This window comes from Corvus cornix, chromosome 2 (genome assembly GCF_000738735.6).
Source record: "Corvus cornix cornix isolate S_Up_H32 chromosome 2, ASM73873v5, whole genome shotgun sequence".
NCBI lineage: Eukaryota > Metazoa > Chordata > Aves > Passeriformes > Corvidae > Corvus > Corvus cornix.
The window spans coordinates 106,806,450-106,830,791 of NC_046333.1; the positions used below are offsets into that span (position 1 = coordinate 106,806,450).

Here is a 24,342-nt window from a genome sequence, read left to right on the forward strand (position 1 = left end):
ACAAAAAGATTTTCCATCTGGTCTACCATTTCCATTAATCTTTCCCTTGCTAAACTGCAGAATAAATATCTACACAGGCTGTTCCTTATTTCCATAATATTAAAAAAGTACAGGTCTATTTTACAAAAAGTGTATGAAGAAAGCACTTTGAGTAACTCTTTATTTTGGAAGTTATTCCTGGAAATGAATAGGGATAATATTAGAAACAGTAAAAGTTACTTTGAAAATAAATCTTGCAGACTTATCAGGAAAACTGTACCAAGTATTTATGTATCCCATAAAACTTTTAAAAATAGAATGGGGAATTTACGAAACTGGACCTGAAAATGGAAAAGTTTATCTATTAATATAAATAGTTTACCCAACATGTTGGTAACTGTATTCATTCATCCTTCTAGGGAGCTCTTACCTTGAATCTCTCTTTTCACTCCATGGCCTTTTTGCTGAGGCCTCCTATGACATCCAACTTCCTATCAGATTTGCTGTTATAAGCTGGTGTAAGGACATGTAGCTGCTGGGGACCACAGGAGTGTTATTAACTTCCTTCATCTGAACCTTTGAACTGATGCCTGGGCTAATGACCAGGGAATCAGAGAGAAGTTAGAGTTGCACTTGAATAAGCAGTAGGGAACAAACTCCACAAATTGCCACTTGAGTTTTTCAGTGAATTTGCTCTTTTCCTTCCTCTTTTCCATTTGTTCACAGCAAATTAATGATTTTTGCCACAGATATGAAGTGACAGGTCAAGGGAATCAATGAAAGGACTACAATTACCACATAAGACTAATTTCTAGTCCAGTATAAGCACCAGCATGCCATCTTCACTTAAGTGCAAATGCCTTCCAACCTTCAAACAGCTCAACTTAAAACATCTCTGTGTTCCATCTGTACAGGTACATGACACTCAACATTTTTTTATCCTTCTCCTCCCAGTCTTGGAATTTTGCTCTCTTCAAGTTATATTGCTTTAAGACAGCGTGTACAGGTTGTGACTGTATGTTCTCTTCATCTGTCATTTCCTTTTGCTTTCCCTGCTTATCCTCTGTATATGCTGATTTTATGACTCAGTCTGAAGTGAATTGTTTACCTATTTTCCATCTGCTCAGCCAGAGAGAAACCCATGAGCCTGTATTCAAGTCTGCAATCTTTCTAACCCTATGCCTGGCACTTAAGTGCTGATGGATAGTGGTGTAGATAAATGAAACTGGCTGTCTTGAGTCCATGAACAATCTAAACCTGATTAGATTGTGAAGTTCTCTAAACAGAAAGGCATATTCAAATGAAATAATATCATATCCGTTTCCCCCAGCTGTTGTTTGTATATTATTGTATATAACTTTACTGTGAGAAATGTTGTGAATCTGAAAACGTATGTGTCACATGAGTTGAGAACAATGATGATATATCCCATATGCTGCTACAGGTAGGAAAAACAGCAGATAATCCAGGGCTTGCTATTTTTTTTCCCCACAGAATATAACTGACTTACTGTAAGTGGAAGATTTGTGTACATTTACTAAGATAAAAAACCTCAGTGTAAGAAATCAGGCCAAATTCTAGTTATCCTCCTAAGCCTAAGTAAATAGATTTGTTAAAGGGGGACACATGTCATTAGCACTGCACAGGAACCACAAAACTGCTCTGTATTTAGCATGGAAGTGTAAGATTCTCACTGCCTCGTTCACATGAGCCATCCTGAGCAGCTGAACAGAGTGTGTTTGGCTATTTCCTCTCTGTCCCAAAGGCTTTGTCTGAGGACAGCAGAAACCATTGTGGAGCATAACTTTCAAGGGTCCAGATTCTCTGAGATGGCTCGCTGGCACCTTAGAGCTCACCCCACCCAGTAAAATGGATCTGGTAGATTAATTTCATCCTCACTTGGAGAGAGTGGAGGTCCTCAAAGGAAGGGAGTGAGACCTTGGGCTGAGGGTATGTATGACAGGGCACAAGCAAGTTCAATAGGAGTCAACTCTATGCATGCGAGAGAGAAACTACTTGCCTTGCCAGTTACAAAGTTTATTTGAGTTACTGGCTATAGCTTAGTCAGTTCAATTTCTCTGTCTTATGCTCTGCTGGTCAGAAAATCAGTCCACTAATTGAAAAGAAAGGATTTGGCTAAGGAACATAGGTAGACGACTGTATGATAAAATACCCAAATGGCAAAATAATACCACAGTAGGGCTAACAAGCCATATCACATCTCCTAATGAAGCTCCTGGTAATTAACATCACTGAAACCAATTATTACCAACAAAAAAAAAAGAAGAAGAAAATAGTGATTTGTAAGAGCTGTGACTCTTATAATTATAAATTCTCTTCCATGGAGAATTTTTGTAGTGTATTATGTCTGTGTTACACAAATCTGCAATTGTGCTTAAAAAAACATAGCAAAAGTATTCTCCACTAAATCTTCTGCACTTTCACAAGGGATTTAAATTTACTATATTTTCTAAGTTACAAAAATTAAAGTAAATAAATCAATACTCTTAAACTACATCTGTTTGAATTTTCAGTTGCATTTTTTGCCTGATCCTCAGCTGGAACAAACTGATATAGCACCAGAGTCTCCTCAGTATATATTGCTGAAAGTCTGGCTTCCTATCACATTTAAACATAAGGTTCTATTTAAAAATTAAGAACTTGATGAGACTATGGTCAGGCTAGAGCTGAGATTGAAGTAAACCTGAGGCAGTTTGTAACACCAACACTACCTGAAAGTATAAAAGCCTTTCTGGAAACAGATCCTAGAAAAAACACTGCCTTATTAATAGAGATCAGATCAAAGACAATTCTGGCAGAGACAAAGATGAAATTCAAATGCCAATCTAATTTAACCAATGGCTAAAAAAGCCTGTTAGGAAAAGCAGACTACAAAGAAGTGGTTTCCATGAGTAGCTGCTGGCATACTATGGCAGGGAGTCTGTGGAGAGCTGTTTTGCCATATTATGATGGCCAAAGCAGCAATAATAGCACCAATGTCAGCAAATAGAAAAACAGGATGTGAAAAATACAAGAGCTGACATTTTAGTTTTCCCCAGATGTTTGACTGACAAGTCATTGGGTTCTGACCAAAGCAAGCATGTGCTTCTTCACAGAAAATTAGCCATTTTATGACCAAGACTTGTTTTCTTCTTTTTGAACTTTTAAGTCCATGAGCAACTCTATAAAAAAGTACAGGAAGCTGAGAATAAAAAGGAAATCCATTAAGAAGCAAAACAATAAAGTAGATAGATTTTAATGTTGTCCATTAGAAAGCTTATTCAAGGAAAAAAAAAAGATACATTAGCCTCTGTAGTTAACAGGAGTTATGGTCAAGTGTAGTTTGCTTAGGGAGTCTTAGCCACACCTTTAGCTACATACCCCAGAGTGTTCCTCTGGACTTACTCTTTGGAACTGGATGGCAAAGAAGTTGTGTCTCACTTACAGGGTTGCCCTAGACTCAGGATACTCAGTGAGCAAACATAAAAAAAACCTGGGAGGGACTGTCATGAGTTCTGCACACTGGCAAGGGACGAGAGCTCATGGTTTTGCCTTGAAAGTGTAATTTCCCTTCTCATGAAAATGCAATTTGCCTTCCCATGAATGGGGAAAGTGTTGTAAAGCAGCAAACATTCACCTTCCCTCCTCTTTTGGCTTTGCACTTCTCTGCAGTGAAAGAGCATGAAACACCAATCTGCCACAAAGCCATTTTAAGGTTTTTTGGTCCACAATCCCATCAAGCCATTAGTGCTTACTAGGAAGTTTTTTGTAGCCAGGACATTGCAAGAAAAGACCAAAAGATAGGAAAAAATACAAGAGTTACAATGAGAATGCTCTTCAGATGTTGCAATTTAACTTGAGAGCCCTTAGAAACTGAGTGTGTTCACACACAGTGGTTTTCTGTTATAGGACTATGTCAAGTAAACTTAGGAAGCAGAATGTAAAGGAAAAATCTTAGTACATGGGATTTCTGACTAGGAAAGACAGAGCTCATATTAGGCTGTAGAACGATGCTAAGGAAATGGTATCTAGTAAACTACCATGCAACCATCACAGTTGCATGGTACAGCAACATTATGCAGACATCTAATTATGAAAAAGTTCAAAAAGCATCAGCTGAAATACCTGAATCATGTGAGATGATAGGACAGACCATAAGAGAGGCTCCAATTGGATGGCTAACAAGATCTAGCAGGCATAGTACAAGGACATTCAGAAAAAGATGGTCTATGAAGAAGGATGGTGTCATCCTAGTGTGTAAATCCAGAAAGAAACTGGTGAAAGAAACAAGAAAAAATGAAATCAAATCAAAGGCAAGACAAAAGTGCAGCTCTGAAGAACTGAGTTTGGGATTACACTGAGTAATTTAGTCATCCAAACTGTTTTTGCTGACAGAATTGCATTTCAGACCTTGGTCCCAGCTTCTGTATGCCTCTATTCCAGTTACAAAGAGGATAATTTATCTTTTTCAAAGTGACATGGTAGGGTCCTCAAATACTATGGCGCAAGGAGTATGCATCTATTAAACCAGAGTGCCTTCAAGTAACCTTATTTTAGTCTAGGTTTACTGCAATAAGCTGTTATTAAAACTACGGGAAGTTTACATATAGACACAAACTGACTATTAGTCATGCATAAGCATTTATGGCAGGATGTGATAAATGCATTATTTCCGTGATAGAAGTAGGGATCGTTATCCAAGCTTGAAAGCTTCTGGTTGGGTATTTACACTCTAGGCTACGGATGTGCTTACCTGATAAAGATTTAGTCTGTGGAAGAGTCTTCCTGCAAAGTACTGAGTCTCCCCTGAAAATTATTAAGACTGGCTTAAACATAAATGCCAGATAGGAAACTTCAATGGGGGAACAAGATGCACAATTTAATCTTTAATGATCACTGAGTAGAGAATCAGGACTATCTAATCTGAGAGACTTTCTAGCTACCTGGTAGCATATTGATTCGTTACTATCTCAAAAAAAACAGCAAATTCCCATAACACCCGGTGTGGCAATGTGGGACCATAAAGTAGGAGCTCAATATTACCACTAATTACTCAGTGAGCAACAAAAAATGTAACTCACTGGGACTATCTATTGATGGTTTGATTTTCACTGAGGTTTATAACATAACATACATGAAACAGCAGTATGAGACAAGACATGCTATAATGCACATATCACTAAGAGAGTGAAACAGAGTTACATCAGCAAGGCTAATTTTCAACAAACATTCTTGACTTGAAATTTTAAACGAACGTATTTTAAAATAGAAAGAATGATCTATATTCATAATAGTGTAAATGCAAAATAATGTAATGTAATCTGCTTATGTCATAATAATACAGACCCAGTAACATTTTCAATTGCCTACATTTATTCAATAAACTGCTAAACATCAGTCAACTAACACAGTTTACTCCTTGCAGACATGAAGAAATAAGGAAAGCAGACCTTATAGAGGCTGAAGGAAAAAGGAGGAGAGGCTTAACAGGGAGGAAAAAAGGGCAGGTAGCTGGAGAAGAGTGTTTTCTGCAGAGTGGCACTGTCTTATAAATGCTGATTGCAGACAGCTGCCAGCTAATAAATTCTTACCTGTGTTTCTGGAACCTGTAATTACAAAAGAAGATGACAGGAGGGGAAGATGAAGTATTATTCCATGAATTATTGATAGTGACCTTTTTATAGGATGAATTTCTATATTAGATAAGGTGAGCCAAAATTCAGTGAAGTTACAGAAAAATTTCAGTTTTCCATCTGCTGGTGACAGGCCATGCTGTTATCATCACCTCCATATACACATCCACACTATTGCTCTGTCTGCTTCCTCACACAAATTATTGTCTCTGGCTGTGCATAGCTCCAGGGTCTTTGCACAAAATTTTTAGTCACTTTTTAGAGGAATCAAGTTATCGAGTACCTGTGCTGGGAATGCCACTATAAACATTTTTTCCAACCACTTTGAGTCAAAGGCAAAAATCATCATTGCATGTTTCATAATACCTGCCCACATATTTAGAGAGACCTCTAGAGATTTTTCAAGAAAATCTAAAAGGTGGCACTTTGATCTCTATTTCTAGAAAACACACTGAATTAAAAAAAACTCCTTGATTGGCATAAGTGATTAACAAAAGGACAGAAAAATTACCTAGATGGCCAAAAAACATTTTTAAATCTAGGTATACATTAAGAAAAATGCACACAATTTTATGAGGGAAAGAACAGGAAGATTTCTCCCTCTTTTTTTCTATCTTATAGGCTAATTTTGTGAATATTTCAAAAGTTTCATCCCTGTTTTTAACTTTTAGGAAATTAGATCCAAGAACATGTCATTATTTTACTAAACTATTTGGTTCTTGCTCGTGTAAGTTGTGTTTTCTCATGTGATGCTTACCAATAAATTCACCAATACTCTGTTTGAGAATGGACATCTCTTGTGAGCAAGGACTGCCTTTTGTGCTGTGCAACCCACCAAACAGCTCACAAGAATCTTCTCTTCAAAGTGAGATTGCAAAGGATCTTCTGAAGCTGGGCTCCTTACCTGAACCACCCCAAAAAGTGGGCAGGCCTTTCTAAGAGCTTGCTTGCTCTGGACTTACATCAGATACTTCCAGATGTCTGTTTGTAAAAACCGATATACTCCAGGATATACTTGGGATTTAACTGGTTTTCAAGAAATAGTTTGAAATCGTTTGAATAGTGGCTCTCCTATCTGGTATCATGGCATTTTGGTTAATGGAACATATGTTTGTATTCAAACCTCTCATATTTCTTATGAAATGCAATCTATTGTATGAAGTGAAATGATGTACATATTCAATAAGATCATTTCCTTTCCGCAATCTCACGGTTGGAAAGGGGAATATTTTTAAGGTGCTCTAGAAATTGAAAGCATTTATGAAATCTGATGTATGTGAGTTGACAGCATGCTACATTTATGAAAGCCAACTTTTATTATGGAGGACACAAAAATTGTCTCGCACAGATATGTCTCTATGGTGTGCTAAAGCCACAGCCAAACAAACAAGGGTAGTGAGATTTTCTTGTAGGCAAAATCAATAGCTTGCGGCTGGTGCTTCCTGAAACAGTACACCAGGGATCTCTCTTCCCACTGCTGAGTGGCATGTAGTAAAGCTTTCATAAAGTTATGAAATGCTTTGCAACTCACATGAATCACTCTTAAAATATTGAAAGCATGCGTCTCTACCCTTACCTTTTGCCTGAACCCCTCAAATTTTGTCAAGAGAACTGAACACGGGATGTGTGAGCATGTGTAGGATTGAAAATGTGAACAGGTGTATGACATTTAGGATAGCAATGCCATTAATCAGTGCAAATCCTGATACAGATGACATGGTTCTTAGGCCTCCTTCTCCCTCTGCAACCTTCCTTCTCACCCCCCCAGCTCCTGTGTTACCCAAAGCCTGTGCCAAACAGCTTCAAAAAGACAGGAGACTCATTGTCTGCCCTGGATGAGCAGGAACACCCATTCGATAAGGAGCTGCGAGCACTGGCTGTGCATTGCAGGAGGGTGGCCCAGGCTGCACCGTTTCCAGCAGCCTCAGAGCACTGAAAATGGCAAGAGGAGCTGCGATTTTTGCAGCACAGTCACACAGGGTCTTCCTGAGGACCTGCAGAGAGCAGCTGGGTATACCTTGTTGTGGGGATGTCCCTGCTCGTGGAGAAAGCTTGGACACCTTAACTTTATTCCCTGTATGTGACATGACAGGTCAGGGGTTATCAGAGAATCACAGAATGGTTTGGGTTGGAAGGAACCTTAATGATCACCTAGTTGTCCAATCCCCACGTCCGTGGCAGGGTCAGCTCCCACTACACCAGGTCGCTCAGAGCCCATCCAGTCTGGCCTTCAACACTACCAGGAATGGGGTAGCCACAAATGCAATGTGTTGTGGACAGATTATGCGCGTGGCATTCTCTGAGACTTCTTCACGGTCTGTCAGAAACACTGACCCGCGCACTTACCGAGGACGAGGAAGCTCAGAGCGCTCCAGCTGAGCCGGGGGTGGCACCTCTCGGCATGGCCGCAGAGCTGGGCGCTTGGGCACACACCTGGGGCAGCCCCGCCAGCCCGGAGACCCTTCCCCCGTCCCGTCCCGTCCCGTCCCGTCCCGTCCCGTCCCGTCCCGTCCCGCCCCGTCCAGCGCACCCGCACGCCCCGGGGGACGGGGCTGTGCCTCGTCCCGCCCCAGCCCGCACCGCGCAGCGCAGCTCAGCGCAGGCAGGCTGTGAGAGAGGTGCAGGCAGCCCCCAGCCTGCTCCTTCTCCTTCTTAGCTCCCGTTCCTTCTCCTGTCCCGCTCCTGCACGCCCACCGCCGGGGCAGTGCCGCCGCGGGGTGGCGAGGCCGAGCCCGGCGCAGGATGGCCGCGCCGCCGGGCTCCCCGCGGCTCTGGGCGCTGCTGCTGCCGCCGCTCCTCGCCCTCAGCGCCGCGCAGCCGGGGCCCGACGCCTCCCGCGGGACGGGGCTCAGCCTCTACCCGCCCTACTTCAACCTGGCGACGGCCGCCCGCATCTGGGCCACGGCCACCTGCGGGGAGGCGGCGGGCGGCGGCGGCGGGCGGCCGCAGCTCTTCTGCAAGCTGGTGGGGGGCCCGGCCGCCGCCCCGCTGGGCCGCGCCATCCAGGTAACCCGCGCGGGCCGCGACCCCTGCCCCGCGCCGCGCCTCCCCATCCCGCGCCGCATCCCCGGGGTGTGTGTGGGGATACGTGTGTGTGTGCGTGTGTCTTTTTGGGGGGTCTGACGTGACCCTGCTGCGCGCGGTCTCCTTTCCTCCTGGCTGGGCGTGTGCCACGGGCATAGAAGGGGAGCGTGGACCGGCGGGAGCCCGCGCAGGGAAGCGCCGGGCGGGATGAATGGAAGCGAACAGCGGCGCCTCTGCCCGCGCACCTGCCCTCAGGTGTGCCGGCACCTCCTGGAGCCACACACACACACACCGACACACCGCCCCGGCCGCGGGGACCGGCAGCCGCCCCTCCGGCCGCGGTGCCACGGGGCTGCGGCTTGCTCCCGGGCGTGTGTGAGCTGCTCGTCCCGTCGGGCACCTGGAAGTGCCTTAGGGAGTGCCCAGGGTGGTGTTTTGTGGCCTCAGCGCGTGGCCCGTGGTCTGCGGTGAGCAGCGAGCTTGGGGGGGATGGATGGGATGGGACTGTTCTAGTAGCCGCTGGCTGGACAGCGGGCAGTTCTCTGCGGGCGGCGGGAAAAGAGTACTGGCTTTAATCAAGTATTTTGTGGTATTTTAGAAGCACTAAATGTGAGGGTTATCGTTTGTGCCTTGCATTGCTTGTGGGAGGAAACCAGAGACTCCCTAGGACTCTGACAGGGAGTATAGGCACAGAGGGCAGCCAGGATTGCACTGTTCTTTCCTGGCATAGCACAAGATTACTACACACGTTTTGTGCCAGTCACAAGAAAGATAACAATAAACTGCAAAACTTTTGAAAAAGGATTATTGGAAATATATTTTCCCTTGGAAGAAACATGTATTTACACATTTGTTGGAGGATAAAAAAGGAGTAACAAATGCACCAAACTGTTGTACTGCAATAGATGCTTGGTATCTGATCAGGGCTTTGTTAAAAGAGGGGACTTTCCTGAAGCCTCAGACTTCCAAAGTTATTTTAATTGCATTCTCTCTTGGTGGGAGGAGAGCCAGAATGAAATTGCGGTTTGAAAGGGATTTTGAAAGCTTAAAGGTCCACTGTCTGACTTCAGGCAATACAGAAAGCATACAAGTAAATTTTTAGTATCTTGGAAGAAGGACTAGTGTTTCAAAGTCTTATGAGGTGTTTGGACGTTTAGTAGTGAAAAAACCCTTAATATATGGTTTCAGAAGGAGTTGCAATGGATAACAGAGTTGTTCTTCTCAGTTTTTAATGAGAATGGTGCTCAAGAGAGGGTAGAGGACTAAGAACATGCAGCATATGTATTCCTTGCCATGTGCCAGAAGGGAGCGTGCACTATCACGCAACCTGCCATCACAGTTCATTGGGCAGCCATAGCCAGCAGTGTGCTTTGCTCTGGACTTCCCTCTGCCGTACCACCCTGCCTCACAATGGAATCTTCTTATATCTCTCTCTCTCCTTATATTACCGTATATCTTTGTAGCACTTTCAGTCATAAAAAAAGCTCAAAGTGCTTTGGAGATGCTTACAGGCTGAGTAGTATACAGTTCTAGTAAAAGGGAAACTGGGACACAGGTGTTACATGCTTAAACTGAGGTTACAAAAAAAGGTTGTGATGATCAGGAAACTGCCTGGTTCTCTGTTTCTAACACACTTCTGAAGTTTAGGCACCCATCCTTCCATACTGAATGTGACACCCATGTTTAAAATTGCCTGAAACAACCATGCCACCAGGTGAACAGCAAACCCAGCAATCTCAGCAACTCGCTATAGCCCACTGCTGCAGATAGCAGCAAATCTCAAACTGACATGCCTTGAAATATCAGAAATCACAGGGTAATAAAAATCAGCCAAAGCAAACATCAGATAAACTTGGCAAGCAAGCGGAATGAAGCTTGCATGTTGCCATTGATGGTTTTTGTAGTTGTTCTCTTTATATGCTAACACTCAACTGGAAATGAGGGTTTGCTGTGTAAAGGAAGAGGGAGGCTAGAAAGGGGGGATTTCTTCTTAAATGTTTGACTTGCAGGTCCTAGGTTAGAGGGCTGTTATGGTTCATGCCCGATTAAAGTTCCCAAAGGACTGCTGATAGCTCAGCCCTGGCACGAGGAAGTGTGTTGTGCCTCTCATTGCGTTTGTGTAAGCACAGATACAGCAGCGTCTCTTTCCAGTTATAACAAGGCCCCATTGAGATACATGACATGAATGCTTCTGTGGTTTACCAGTAGTTGTTATGGTTTAAGAAGGGTTGGAAAGTCTTTCAAAAGGCCAGGGAAATCCAGACATGGAAAATGCACAATGTGTGTATTCTCAAGCCACTTCACCTCACAAGTTCAAAGACGCTGTAAATAAGAGAATTTCTTCTTTCATGGAAAATTGGAGAGAATTGCATTAAACTTTTACAGAACATGAACTTACATAGAAGGATTTAAAATCAGCAGAAGTATTCAAGTGTTGTTTCTTAAGAGTCTGAGGGAAGGTCATGTGGCTTTTACAAAGTGATAGGTGTAATAGCCACTGTGTTGTGCTGGTTCAAGTTCAAGTGATACCACACACTTGAGTCACTCTCTTTTGGACTCTATACAATGCTGGATTGCAGGAGTTGCTCTATGAATAGGGAAATTGGAAAAGAGGTGCAGAATGTGATCCTCATTCTGGCAAACAGAGCAGACAGCTCTGTTGCCAGTGCTATCTGAAAATAAGGCAGAGACAAAGAGCAGCCCCAGCATCATTTCCATTGCTCTGCCATTGGTTGTTCTCGTTCAGCTTGTCATTTAGTGATGTGTCTTTCAATGAAGCCTGTAATATTCAGCAAATCCAGAAAGAGCATTTGGAGGTTGTTTAAAGGTGATTGGTGGGGTGGCCAGTCCCTTCATGGGCAGCTCAAGCAAGGCTCATAAGGCAGTGCTGGACATACACTGTGGAACGAGGTGGGTTTCCCTTATGTAGCACATTGGCATGTGGGACAATGACTTAATAAGAACAGTGTTGAGTGAAGAAATGCACAACAGTATAAAATATTTCAGCAGCTGATAGATAAGTGGCATGCCTGGTTTTGCCTGCCAGTCTGTCCACAGTGGTGTGCGGGTGTGAGTTAAAGTCTAACTGCATACCTGTCCTGCCCTGCCAGTGGGCACAGAGCTGCTAGGTATCAAATAGTGAACAAATCCTTCATTGTTGTCACTTTCTATAACTTACAGGTGAGACATTTTCATCCCTGTGTGTCCCTGGTCCACACTGGTGTATTTCAGCAAACTCTTTCATGCAGTTCCAGGTCTCTCCTTTGCTCAGAAGAAGCAGGGGAAAGGAGGGTAGCAAGGTCACCAGCAAATGCACACCTGCCTGTCTGATGAACTGCAGCCAAAATCAAACCAAGTTTCAAGGCTCAGTCTACTAGAATGGAGACGTGTCCTGTAGCAGACAGGCTGAGCATGATGTGCCTGAGATACTGCCAGTGAGAAGGAAGGAAGGCTGCTCTGTCCAATAAGTTTTTTTCTTTCATTTTTGTTTTGCTGCCTAGTTGGCAGGGTGGCTGGAATGTAGTTTAAAGAACTGAAACTTCAGCTGTTGCAATGAAATTCTTTGAATTATGTGCCCAAAAAGAAAAAGATGGTATCTTGAGTTCAGATCAAGTGCTCTGGTACACTGAAATCACATAACTGCATGTAAATTAAACTCCTCTGTTTAGTACTCCCCATTGTTTTCTTCTCATTCAACCTTTCTTTGAGGTTGTTTCCAGATCAGAGCTGGAACTGCTGTAACAGCAACTGCTTCCTGTGTACTTCCAGCCTGATGATTGTGAATGTAATTCAGATCTAAAGACTGTGTCTCAAGCCCATTATAAAGCTATTTAGGGAAGCTTGCCCAGTTGTAACATACATGTCAGAACTCAGGTATGCATTTGTCAGGGAAGATGCTCTGATGTGGTAGTAACTGCAGTTGCCAGTGCATAGATAGATTTCTCAGGGTATGGATTTTTGCAGATAGTGGCATGATGTTCTTTGTCATCACTGCAGAAGCTGGCAGCGTTGCCTGTAGCTAGCACAGGCTGATGTGTATCTGCTGCAGCAAATCATCTGAATCAGACAGTGTCCTGGCATACTGTAGTTTGTATTAAAGTCAGCCAAACCATCTTCTCTAACAGAGCTGGAGGAGAATCATGTTATAACATGACCCCAGATGCAGTTAACCAACTTGTGTATGTGAGTATTTAGTCCCTTTGAATTGTCAAGAGTTAACGTATTCTTTTTCTTCTGTTTTTGTATTTCAAGTTCTTTTTCTCAGAGTTCGAATTAAGACGCAGGAGATTGAGAATTCTTGTTCGGACTTAGTTGTTTGTTATATCTTATCAGTAATACAGCTGCACGGTATGTGCCTCTTTGTTGGCAGGCTGGAAAATGGCCGTGAGTTTTAATTTTCAAGGTTTTTAAAAGTCTAAACTAACCAATTATGAAATGCTAAGTAATATGTTTTTACTTACAACCCAGTTACTAACTTTTCGTGTTCTGCAGTGCAGAACTTTTGACCAGTGATAGAGCATTCAGATTTGTGAAGAAGAAGGAGAAAGAAGAAGACATAAATCCACACCCCAAATCCTCCATATTGTAACCTATTATTACCTATATCCCCTAAACCTAATTTTCTACATTTCTACATATTTCACCCTGTGATACAACTTTTAATTACACAGCAATAACCTCAGTGTTATCACACAATTTAGGAAGCTTTTCCCAGGGTTTTGGATTGAATACAGTGTACTTCTGAGGATCACTGCCTCTCAGCACTGACAGGCTGAAATTCTCAGAACCCAGGGTTCCAGCATTAACCCGCAGTCAGATTGGCACTGGCAGTGCTGAATCAGGACAGCTAATGGTAGCCATGTCTTCTGGAAACTGCATCATATGCTGGGCTTTCTGGAAGAGGAGGATGAGGATGGAACTACTGCTAGATGCAGATGCTGAAATTATTGCTATTGCTGCAGAAATATTCAATTTAGTGAACATCTCTGTTTCATACTTGAAAGACACAGGATGGTATATTTGTATCGCATGAGACTGATGAAGTATTTTCCAATCTGTTAGTAACTATGGTAGATGTGAAATAAATTCTGTTGAACATCTTAAAATCACCAAGCTTGCAAGACTGCCCCCAGCAAGAATGTGAGAGCCCTTCTGTTATTTCTCTATAAAGTGGACAAGTATGATTGCTCCAGTTACTTTACACTGGTTAGTCTTACAGGAGCGAGGAACCAAACAACGGCAGTTATATAGCAGTCTGTTAATTCTTAAAAGGCAGGAGTGTCCTTCATGCCATGTGGAAACAACAAAAGATTGTCACATTCTTTTGATGGAAATCTGCTAAGTTGATAAGGTAACATTTGCCCCATTCTCTTTATTTTAGTCAGGAGTCCAGCATAGTATAAGCGCCTCACAGACTGATGGATTAAGCCACTGTCCTACTGAAGTAGCCATGGCCATGGCGGGTATACTGCTATTCAATGAAAATGTTATTTTTCTACAAAGATCTGTGCCTGGCACAGTTTAGCATTTTCACTGATTATCTCCACCTAATGATTGGAATAAGAAGTGAATGGGACACTAAAAAGATCCCTTAATAACTAATTTCAGCAGTTCAGCACTAATCTTAGTAGACTGTAAAATGCATTTTCTTGGAGATAAAAATAGTTTGTGGGGCAAGCCAAGATATGAAATCAAAAGACAATTAAATTTCCTGAAGTGAATTCATCATTATTGTACAAAGAGCTTAAGAGACTCTCAAAGGGCATCTCTGGATTGTGGCTTTAGTTGTGGACTGGAAATTGGGCAGTAACTTCTGGAAATGAAGATACAATGGGATTCTTTAAAGGGGAGCTTGAAGGGAGTGGTCTGTAGGATCTGTTGCATTTTCCACAAGTACATATTGTTTAGAAAACTCTGATTCAGAATGTATTATAATGGCATGAAACAAAATGAAAACAGTGTTATAAAATTCTAATACCAAGCTTATAGCCAAGTAGCAGAGCTTTTTTTAAAATGGTTTTATTTATACCAGGCTATGTGGATATGTGGCTATTTCACGACGTTTTAGAAGAATTGAGGATAATTTGTTTGTTGTTCCTAATCCAGTTCTAAGAATCGTTGTTTCACTAATTCTCTGCAGATTTCCTGCAGACACCACTGTAGATGTAATATAGGTAATTTCACCAAAGTGTGAATAAGTTCATAAAGATTTACTGTAGTTCCTTCATTGAGATTTCTGAAGTTTTCGTTTGTTACATAAAAGTTAGTGTGTAAAAGTGTGTAATTTAATTGCATGGGGAATAATTCATACATTAAAAATTGTTCTATGTAAAGGAACAAAATTAACCCCCATTTTTAGTCAACACTCTAGTTCAGAATCTCAATTAACAACCACATGTGTCATCAGTGCATAAGATTTTGTGTGATACCGTGTTTTTAATTTACTGTGTTTCAGGGCCAGTTCTGTGATTACTGCAATGCTGCTGATCCCAGCAAAGCTCACCCGATAACCAATGCCATTGATGGCACGGAGCGCTGGTGGCAAAGTCCCCCTCTTTCCATGGGCTTGAAGTACAATGAAGTCAATGTCACCTTAGATTTGGGGCAGGTAAGTGCCTGAGATGTGGGGTGAGGTGTGGACATTTGCATTTATACATATGCTTTGCATTTGGGAGGGGCTTTTGAGCTGATGGTTTTAACTTCTAACATCACTGCTTTTTTGTCTGGTTTATGTCTTGTATTTTTATACCAAGATGGCTATATTAAAGTGATTACTTTCCTTTAGGAATTTTGATTATGGGGATTCTTGGCATCAGACAGATACAGTGATGGTGTACTTTCTTGCACAGGTGCTGTAACTCATTAACCTGAGGTTACAAGGGGGGACCCCTTAGTTTAAACTCGGGCTCTAGATTCCATTTCATGTTCTCCTTTTCCATGAAGGCAGAGAGAGAGGCTTCATGATTGCTGTGCTTGCAGACATTTTGAGAATAATGTTTGGAGTCTGTTTTTGCCTCAGGGGTCCTTCTGGTTTCTCTGTCATCCAGCAAGATCTTCAAGATAAACAGAAAAATACTGATAAAGTGATCTGAAAGGGAAAGAGACAGCAAAACCAGTGTAATGTGAATTAGTAATGAGACAGTAACACAAACACCCATATTTCCCCTGCAAGTGATAGGCAAGTAGCTAAGAGTAAAGCCTCTGTATCTGTTTCTTAAGTCACAGGGATGAATTCTCAGCTGCCATAGTTGGGTGCTGATCCAGTGAAGTTAGTTACACTGTGCAAGTTCACACCTCATGAAAACATGTGTTTATAAATGTTGGGGAAGATGAAACAGGAAAGCCTTATAAATATGATTGCCTGACAAAAGATTTTGAGAATATGAAAACTATAAGCGACATCGAAATGAAAGCCACCTTTTGAGATACCAAGTCTTAGTTACTGAACAACTGGAAAACAATGGTATGGCCGACTGAAGGTAATCCCCTCTTGATTGAACAATACCCTCTGCTTGCAGGCAGGTCCAAGGGTCAGAGCAGACCCTACTAGCTCAGCAGAAGGGGTCCAAAGAGTAGTTTTTAGAAGTTAAGATGTAACACTCTATGGTAATATAAGAACTCTTATAGGCTGTATGTAAATGCTATAGGATTTGTATCTTGTATTAGATTGGTTAGTGACAATTAGAATATTCAGTACAGAAGATGATTTATTGTATTGTAACCAGGACTTCAGACACTCTTACTCCACTCTTACTCACACTCTTACTACACTCTCTCTCACTTCTTCACTCTCATTCTTCTCTCTCTCTCTCTCTCTTTACTTACCCACTTACTCTCTTGCTCTCCTGGGCCTGCTCAGAGCTGCAGCTGGCAGCTCTAAGCAGTGCCCCTGTACCCCCGCCCTTTGCAATAAACCGCATGTTCCGAGATCTGACTATAGAGATCTCTCGTCACCGTCCGTCTCGTCTACGCCCGGTCCAGACTGAACCCCAGATCTCCCACATATAAATATATGTGTGGGCCTGCAAAATATATGTATACATGTGCATATATATTTTGGACCGCGGTAACTGTTTATTGACTGATTATTTTTGAGCAGACCTTCAATTTAGTTGACAGCAAGGTAGGGGATAACTAAGAAAGTATTTCTCTGTGAGACTTACCTGCCATTTTGTCGGGGATTCTGGTGCAACTTATTTTACATCTTGTCTTACATGGGGTTTTAATAGTCTTGCTCCTCTCATGGCTGGAATGGTTCTCATTTTGAGGATATCCTCAGTCAGTGTTCCTGAATCCAGTAGAGCTGCAGTGCAGAAAGGCCATGCTAAACTTCTTTTCCGACTGTGTACTTGTTAGCTTCTTTGGAGGACCTACTGACAGACCCTTTTTGTGTGCTGAGTAAGCTTCTGAGAAACCTCCTTCCTTGAGAGGAGAGATATGAACTGCGTGCCCTCTTCTCATGGGACTCCTTGGAGATCAGCTGCTATGTGCTAAGATTTCTGTAGTTATTAAAGAATTTCTTAGAGGGATGTTCCGCGTTTCTCATTACTCTGGTACTACCTGGAAAGGTGACTCTGAATCCCCTTTCTTGGAAATGAAGGAAATCCAAGACAAAGGTGAAAATGACTCCATATCCTGTGATCGGGAATGAATAATTTTAGCTGGTGGATGGATGGATGAGGGTTTGGTAGGATTCATGTGATTTTTTTTTTTTCCAACTTCACAGGCATTATTTTGTATCTGCATTCATCCAGTTAAACCTTAACCTCAGGATTTGTTCGAACTTGAGATTCACTTTTGACATTTTGCCTGGTATCTTTACCCCCAAATTCATACAGTAGCACAGAATACTACTAATGAAGAAGAACATTAAGTACTGTGACAGAGTAGGTCTACTCAGGTGAACAGGTAAGCACTGAGACCCCAGTTCACCTTTACCTTATTTTAAAGTCCTAAATATTAAGAGCTTGGTGTGTATTAGTCAAGCAGACTTTCTTAGTAATTGTCAGACAATTTTTCAGAGTGCAGTTCCTGTCAAGTCCCGTCCGTCAAGTGATCTGAGATGAAGGTTTTGGGTTTTAAGGAAAAAAAATCTTAAAGTTAGATTTGTGTCTAAATACTTTATAGAACCACATACCATAATGTTAAAAAAATAACAGGGATGTAGTTTTCCTCACTAATTATTTGTCCTTTTTCATTATTTTGGTTTTTTTTTAATACAAGGCTCTTTTTCTGCCAACAAAATATGGAAAAGCAGAACGTGACAAAGAGTAAGGTACATATGTGTGCAGGAAAGCCATGACTGAGTGTAAGCTGATCATCAAGTATTCACAATTAGAGGAAGCAGGACATAGTGCAAAGTCAAAAGCTTTTAATTTTCTGCATTCCTGCCATTATATCTTTATGATTGAGAGCAGAGTCCCAGTGGAGCCTCTTACCATGGTCTCACGACAGTATTTAATTGAATAGTTGCACCACAATGGAAATTTTAGTGCTCACTACAACAGAGTTGGAACAGAACACCCACCTGGTGCTGCTTCTGTTTCACAAGGGCTAGGGTGATTTTGAAAGTCAAAACGCCTTTAGGCTGTTAAATCTGTTTGCAAGAAGAATGCTCATTTTGCTGTATTTAGTAATATGAGAAAAAGCAAAAACCTTAAAGCAAAAGCCCTGCTTTACTTCCCTTTCTGACTTTCTGTACTATAGTTACATTTCTAATCAATCACAGTCGTTCTGAATAACAATTACAATGTTGATCCCTGAGGCAGTCTCTCCATTCTGTTAACATACCTGCTTACACTGTGGCTGTTCCTGACTTGTTTGAAATATTTGGATCAAGTGAAATCTCGATTATTTCTCTAATTGGTTATGTTTTTTTCCCAATGTAGTTTTCAACATATTTTAAACTTCTGAATCCAGAATGTCTGACTGAATTTCACTGCCCTTCCCCTGACTCTTTGGATTGCCTAATTTCAGCAGGTGTCTCCTCATCTTTGGCTTGCTTATTGCTCAGCAGATATTACAGTAATACTCCCCCAGGTATTTTTCTGAACTCTCTCTTCAGAAGAAATGAAAGTTCAGGATAGCAGGGTAGCGTATGATGAAAAAGAAATGTCCAACTACAAAAAGTAGTTCAAAGAAGTATAGCCCATATATTTTATTGTGGCTTTCAGTTATGTATAATTTTTTTTCACTGTGCTTTTTAATATAGTGCTGAAAGACTCAGATTCAGTGAAGTCTTGTGCACTAATATGTTGGATAGTTTTATTGTAGCAATATTATTAGTCACTGTTGTAAATTAAAGGTACACAGTGGAATGCCATGTCCAAATTAGTACTTTTATTATGGAGGGAGGGCAACTCAACCATAAATTTAAGATAAGTGGTGTGGCCTGTGGAGGAATTCATGCTTTTATGCTTTCTACCAGTTAAAGCGTATAAACATTTTGTAAATAGCCTTACAGTTTGGCAAATCTTCTGAGTTGCTTTGATATGGTAGAGGTCTAATTTTTACATTTGGTAGCAATCCTTTGATTTACAAACAATATTTGTTGTTCAGAATATTATTCAGCTTTGGCTAATTGTTGGGAACTAAAAACAATTGTTCTTAACTTACAAAAGACTGACATGGTAACTTCAAATGTTTCTGAAGTTACAGTTAATTTAAGTGTCATTCTGTAAAATATAAAATTTATATAAAATATAAATTTCTGTAGGGAGAAACTCTCAAGGTGGTGGGAGATTTGTCACAAGCTGCATTGAAATGGGCTCCCAAAAATAGTCATTGCACTCATGGTGCTTGGCTTTTGAAGACTTTGTGTTATCACTGACCCTGAAATGAGACCCAGCTCTAGCCTGAAGTTGCATAACCTCTATAATAACACTGGGAAGTCCTACAGATTAGGGCATGAGAACCACTGCACAAGGCTTCTGCAGTGCTACAGAGCTGTACCTGCAGTGAGACAAAGCCTTTTCTCTGGAACCCCTGCACAGCTCTGCATCAACAGCAGCACTGAGCCCATCTCTGCTGTTTTGGTTCACACTGGGGAGAAAAGGGCCTTCTAAGTTTGGGGAAGGTGCAATATTGTCCCTACAGTAAACAAAAATGGGGATGCTAACAGCACAGAGGTGTTCCTTCTTATTAGAGAACTCTGGTTCTGAGTATTTCAGTTGGTGCAGGAAGCTGATTTGGGATCATGTCACAGAACAGTATGCTTTGAAGTTAGTTGTGAGTTTTGGCTCATACCACAAGAAGGTGCATCTAGTTGTGAACTCTAGAGTTACACAACTTCAGCTGTTGCTGAAGCACCTGTCTGATGGAATCTTCTAAAAGTTGTATCAGGTAATGCGTGTTCCATTTATTCCTCAGTCACACTACAAGCAACTCATTCAGAGTTGAGCTACCAGTCTTAATAAAGAAAATACCTTAAAATATGTTCTTTCTTGCTCATGTTTTCTTTTAAGTTGTAGTCAACATGTTGTGTTTTCTTAAAGATTTAATTAAAGACCTTTTCAATGGCTCAGCATTTTCCCCTCATGTTTGCACTAGTAGATGCATGTCATTGGTTTTAAAATGCATTTTTGATACTAATTTGATATTATTCTGAAAATATACAGGAACAAAACCTCACAAATCTTTTCTCCTTTGCTTTCCTGACTCCATCTTCCTCTGGCTCTTCCTTTAGGAAGGTCTTGGTTCCCGCTCATTGATCTCACTTCCCTCCCTCCATGTCTGTACTTCTGCTTTCCCCATTTTCCTTTCCATACTCATTCCTACATGTTACTTTAATTTTGTGATATGTTGTTCTAAATACCTCACTTTCAACCCAATGTGGTAAAAGCAGAACCTCTGATGGTTGCCTCCAATCCTTTGCACTTCCCTGGGGTTCCTTCCAGTGCTGATAGTCTACTGTGTTCCTTTTACTTTGGACTGCAGCCCTCATAAGGGGACATTTATCTTCTGGGCAACTGAGGGCTGAATCATACAAATCCTTTTCCATATGAATAGCTTCAGTGTTCTGTGAAGAAATAGGCCATATGTAAGAAATAGTTATGAGCATTGAGTTGGTTTTTGTCCAAATCCTAATGGAAAAGTGCCTGCACAAGAAATTTCAGGAAAATAACCGAGAGTCATTGATGTATTTGCCTGCAGCCTTGGCAAGAAGACCAAGGACTGGTTGAATGTGGAGAATGGACTACCTTTTCATTTCTGGAAGTAGTTCTCCCTTCTAGAGTACTTCCCGTGAAATGTATGGAGAGAGCTTCTCTATTCTGGTCCTGCCATCAGCTGGGATAGAGAAAAGATCTCCAGATGTGTCTGTGAAGCCTATTCACAGGCACTGACTTACCTAACTGAACACACTCTTAGCATCAGTGGCTGGTTAAAGGAAAGTGTGATGTGAATAGAACATGGACAGTGATAACTGAAAAATGTTGAAAATCCTGTGCTTATTCCTGGCTGCTACGCCCCAGACTGGAAGCTGGCACACAAGGAATGACTTCAGCATGCTGTGCAGTGAGAGCCTTTGCAGTCACTGTCACTGTTTATGCAGTGTAGGCCTTGCTGTGTAAATGTGTACTCAGTTAAGCTGGATGGAACACACTCAAGAGGTCTGAGGCCTCTCAGGTACTACCCACACAGGATTTTCTCTTCACCTCTGCTACACCTATTTTTCCACATACCCAGAAGAGTAGCTGGCAGCTCCAGAAATGCTGGGTCGGCTCACTCTGGTTGGCATTTTTTTGTATTACAATTTATGTTACAAAATACATTGCTGGGAATTGATGAATACTGACTGGCAGGATTTTTTTATACAGTACCTGGATCTGCAAGGGTGCCTCAAGTCCTACTGAGATGTTTGAATAAAAGGACCGCTTCCCTCTTTGCAAAATCAAGAAATCAAAGCCTTTATTTTGACCAGAGTACATGGGATTTTTATTTCATTTGAATAGGGATGTTTTTGTGGCTCTCTGAGAGGAGACAGTGTTCAAGATCTTAAGGCTTCATTACACCAAAAAAAAAAATTGGTTTAAAAACCAATGGGCATGCACACGCCAATCCTATGCAGTGAGTGGCACTAAGGTGTGTTCTGGAGCCGGTGCTATGCACAGTTCACACTTCCTGGAATCCCTCTCCTGCATCAGTTCCCCCTGTGAGAAGTTTAGTTTGTGTACTGAATCATATCAGATTTCTGTCTCTTCTGAGCAATCCGCAACACCAACCACGTTATTCAAGACAATGAAAGAAACGTACAAGAACAACCATACCATGCTGAGGGAAGTTTTGGTGGTGCAGCTGTATCTGTTAGTAACAGTCTGAGGAAATTTCATCCTGCTGAAACAGATTCAGATTACATGAAGAAAGATTGCTGTGGTATCTTTTTGAGCGCATCTGGAGATCTGTAGAATGTCTCAGATAGATGGTCTACCTGGATTTAGTTGGGTTCTTGTTACTGCCACATTCCAGGACTTTTTATTCTTCATGAGCCAAAAAGGAAGAACAGTCTTTTCCTACAGAAGCAGCACACAACATACTGATTGTTTAGAACATAGTGTGTTTTTCTTCTGTGCTAGTTTATGTCCAGCACTCATCTAACAAGTCATTTCAGTGTTTTAGTATTCTGGTTTTAGTTTATGGTTTCAGGAACAGAGGAAAATGTGCTATGCCTTTATATATGCATATCTAACTTTTATCCATTTTTTAATGCTTTCTAGGATTCAACCAAATATTGGAAATTTCGCTGTGTAAAGAGTTGTTTAAACTTTTAGGGAGAAAATAGAGAAAACATTTTAAACTAATATTCTAGTGTTCTCCTGAGAATGGGATGGGTTATGGTGTTTTCTTTCTGTTGGTTTAAAATAAATGTGTGCATGTTGTTAGAGATCATGAATATTGTATCATTAACAATAATGGTACAGTGTAACTCCCAATCAATTGAAATGACCTCTTTTAATATCATCTTAAGTTCGCCTGAAAGAGCTTTTATAGAAATGTCTCTCTTTATAATGTAATACTGTTAATTTATAACACTGAATTTTAATTGTCATTCTCAGATGAGGAGAGCATTTTTCTCATTCTACTGAATGATTTTTAAAAACCTTTTCTGGGTGTTTGTGAATCTATTAGGCCATTGGCTGCAAAAACATTTCAAATCTGAACAAACCTGAGTGAAGAGGAAATAGTCCGATTAATGTGGAACTGGTTAAATTCCAGCTGTTGACAATCCATCAGGTTTGACCTACATGGCTGGATTACAGCAGAATATTGTTGGCAATTGAATGACAGACATAGATTGGCAGGGAATCTGAATCATTTATTCAAAGGAGTGAGCTGGTTTTATACACTTTTCTGAGGCACAGCATTTCCTTACATGGTGTGACCTATCCTGTGTTGCCACATCAGCAACACACTTCCTCAATGTCCTTCTATGGGGTGAACTCACTGTTCACTGGTCTGTCAGCTCCCGGCAGGCTCCTCTCTGTAGGGGTCTGCCCTGTGACACCTCCTCTCCCCAGGGTCCGGAGGAGACAAGCTTCTCTGTGCTGCCATGTGCTCCTTTGTGCTGCCATGTGCCTCTGCAGGCAGGGTTTACAGCTCACAACCCAATTCTCTCTTATAATTCCCCGTAATTCCCCCTTTTCTGTTTTATACAAATAAGAATTATGGCAGTGATTGAACAGATAGAACTTTGAGAAACAATGTAAAGTTGTCTAAAACTTTTACCATCACTCAGAGTCTGCAACTGCTGGAAGGTCCTGTTTCATAGTGAAGACTTAGAAAGTCTTTCCCAGGCAAGACTTTCAAGTTTACTTTGAAAGAGGGTCCAGCTTTTGTAAAATCAAATTAGCAAGTCAAAATGACTTGATTACACTTTTAGGGCAGAAACACTTGGGTTTGATGGTATAATTCCCTAGTCAGCCAGGGCTAGGGCTTGGCCAGAGCCTCAAGCTGTGACTGAGGTTTCCCTAAAATACGTATAAAATTGCTTAAAAGCTTTATTAATATCTTGCGATCGTTTTGAATGCAATTGAAAAATTAAGAACATATAAGCTTCTTTACAGTCTTTCGCCAGGGGCACACCCCATCTGTGCATTCCCCGTTTTCTGTTCTAACAATATGTAACATGAACATTTTTTAACTTACCAAGTTTAAGAAAATGTGAAACATAACATGCAGTTTTCTTACTATGAACAGTGAAATAATACATCAAATACAACAACAAGTGCGCACCAAGTAAAAATAAGCAAGTTAATATCATTAACTGCTTAAATACTTCATTGTTTCTCAGAATGTATATAAATCTAGGCCTTGGAAAATTACAATTATATAAACAAGAACTCTCTAAGAGGTTTTAAAAGCTAACAAACTTAATTCTTGCTTAAAGAAATAGTTTACAAATTGTAATTATTATCTATCACAAAAAGCACTCAGAACAATGCAGGGTATTACAAGGTGGTGTGGTAAAAAAGCAGTCTTGGAGATAGAGTCTAGGATTGTGGTAACATTTTGAATAACAAAAACAGAGTTCTATGGACCAGAGTTCTATGGAACAACATGCGTAGCCTGCAGCCATTCCTGCACAAGCTGGTGCAAATGCTGTATGCTGCAGCTCCCATAGCCCGAGGAAGGGGCAGGAGACGGGAGCCCAGCTGTAGCGGCTCGAGTCCAGCCGGCCGTGTGGGTCTCCCCGGCCATGCGTGTCTGGCGG

At 41.3% G+C, this 24,342-nt stretch overlaps 2 protein-coding genes across 5 annotated transcripts in view; one reads left to right on the plus strand and one right to left on the minus strand.

The window, feature by feature from the left end:
* ANKRD29 (ankyrin repeat domain 29) overlaps positions 1 to 8,031 on the minus strand; it is a 48,725-nt gene extending 40,694 nt beyond the window's left edge. The window contains exon 1 of the mRNA XM_019284090.3: positions 7,959 to 8,031. The gene's annotated coding sequence lies outside the window, so the exon portion shown is untranslated. The remainder of the gene's footprint in view (positions 1 to 7,958) is intronic.
* Positions 8,032 to 8,198: 167 nt separating this feature from the next.
* The window catches only part of LAMA3 (laminin subunit alpha 3), a 111,338-nt gene continuing 95,194 nt past the window's right edge, over positions 8,199 to 24,342 (plus strand). For all 4 annotated transcript variants that reach the window (XM_039548990.1, XM_039548992.1, XM_039548993.1 and 1 more), the window contains exons 1-2: positions 8,199 to 8,618; positions 15,091 to 15,243. In XM_039548990.1, the coding sequence (XP_039404924.1) occupies positions 8,355 to 8,618; positions 15,091 to 15,243 (417 nt within the window). In that variant the 5' untranslated portion in view covers positions 8,199 to 8,354. The remainder of the gene's footprint in view (positions 8,619 to 15,090; positions 15,244 to 24,342) is intronic.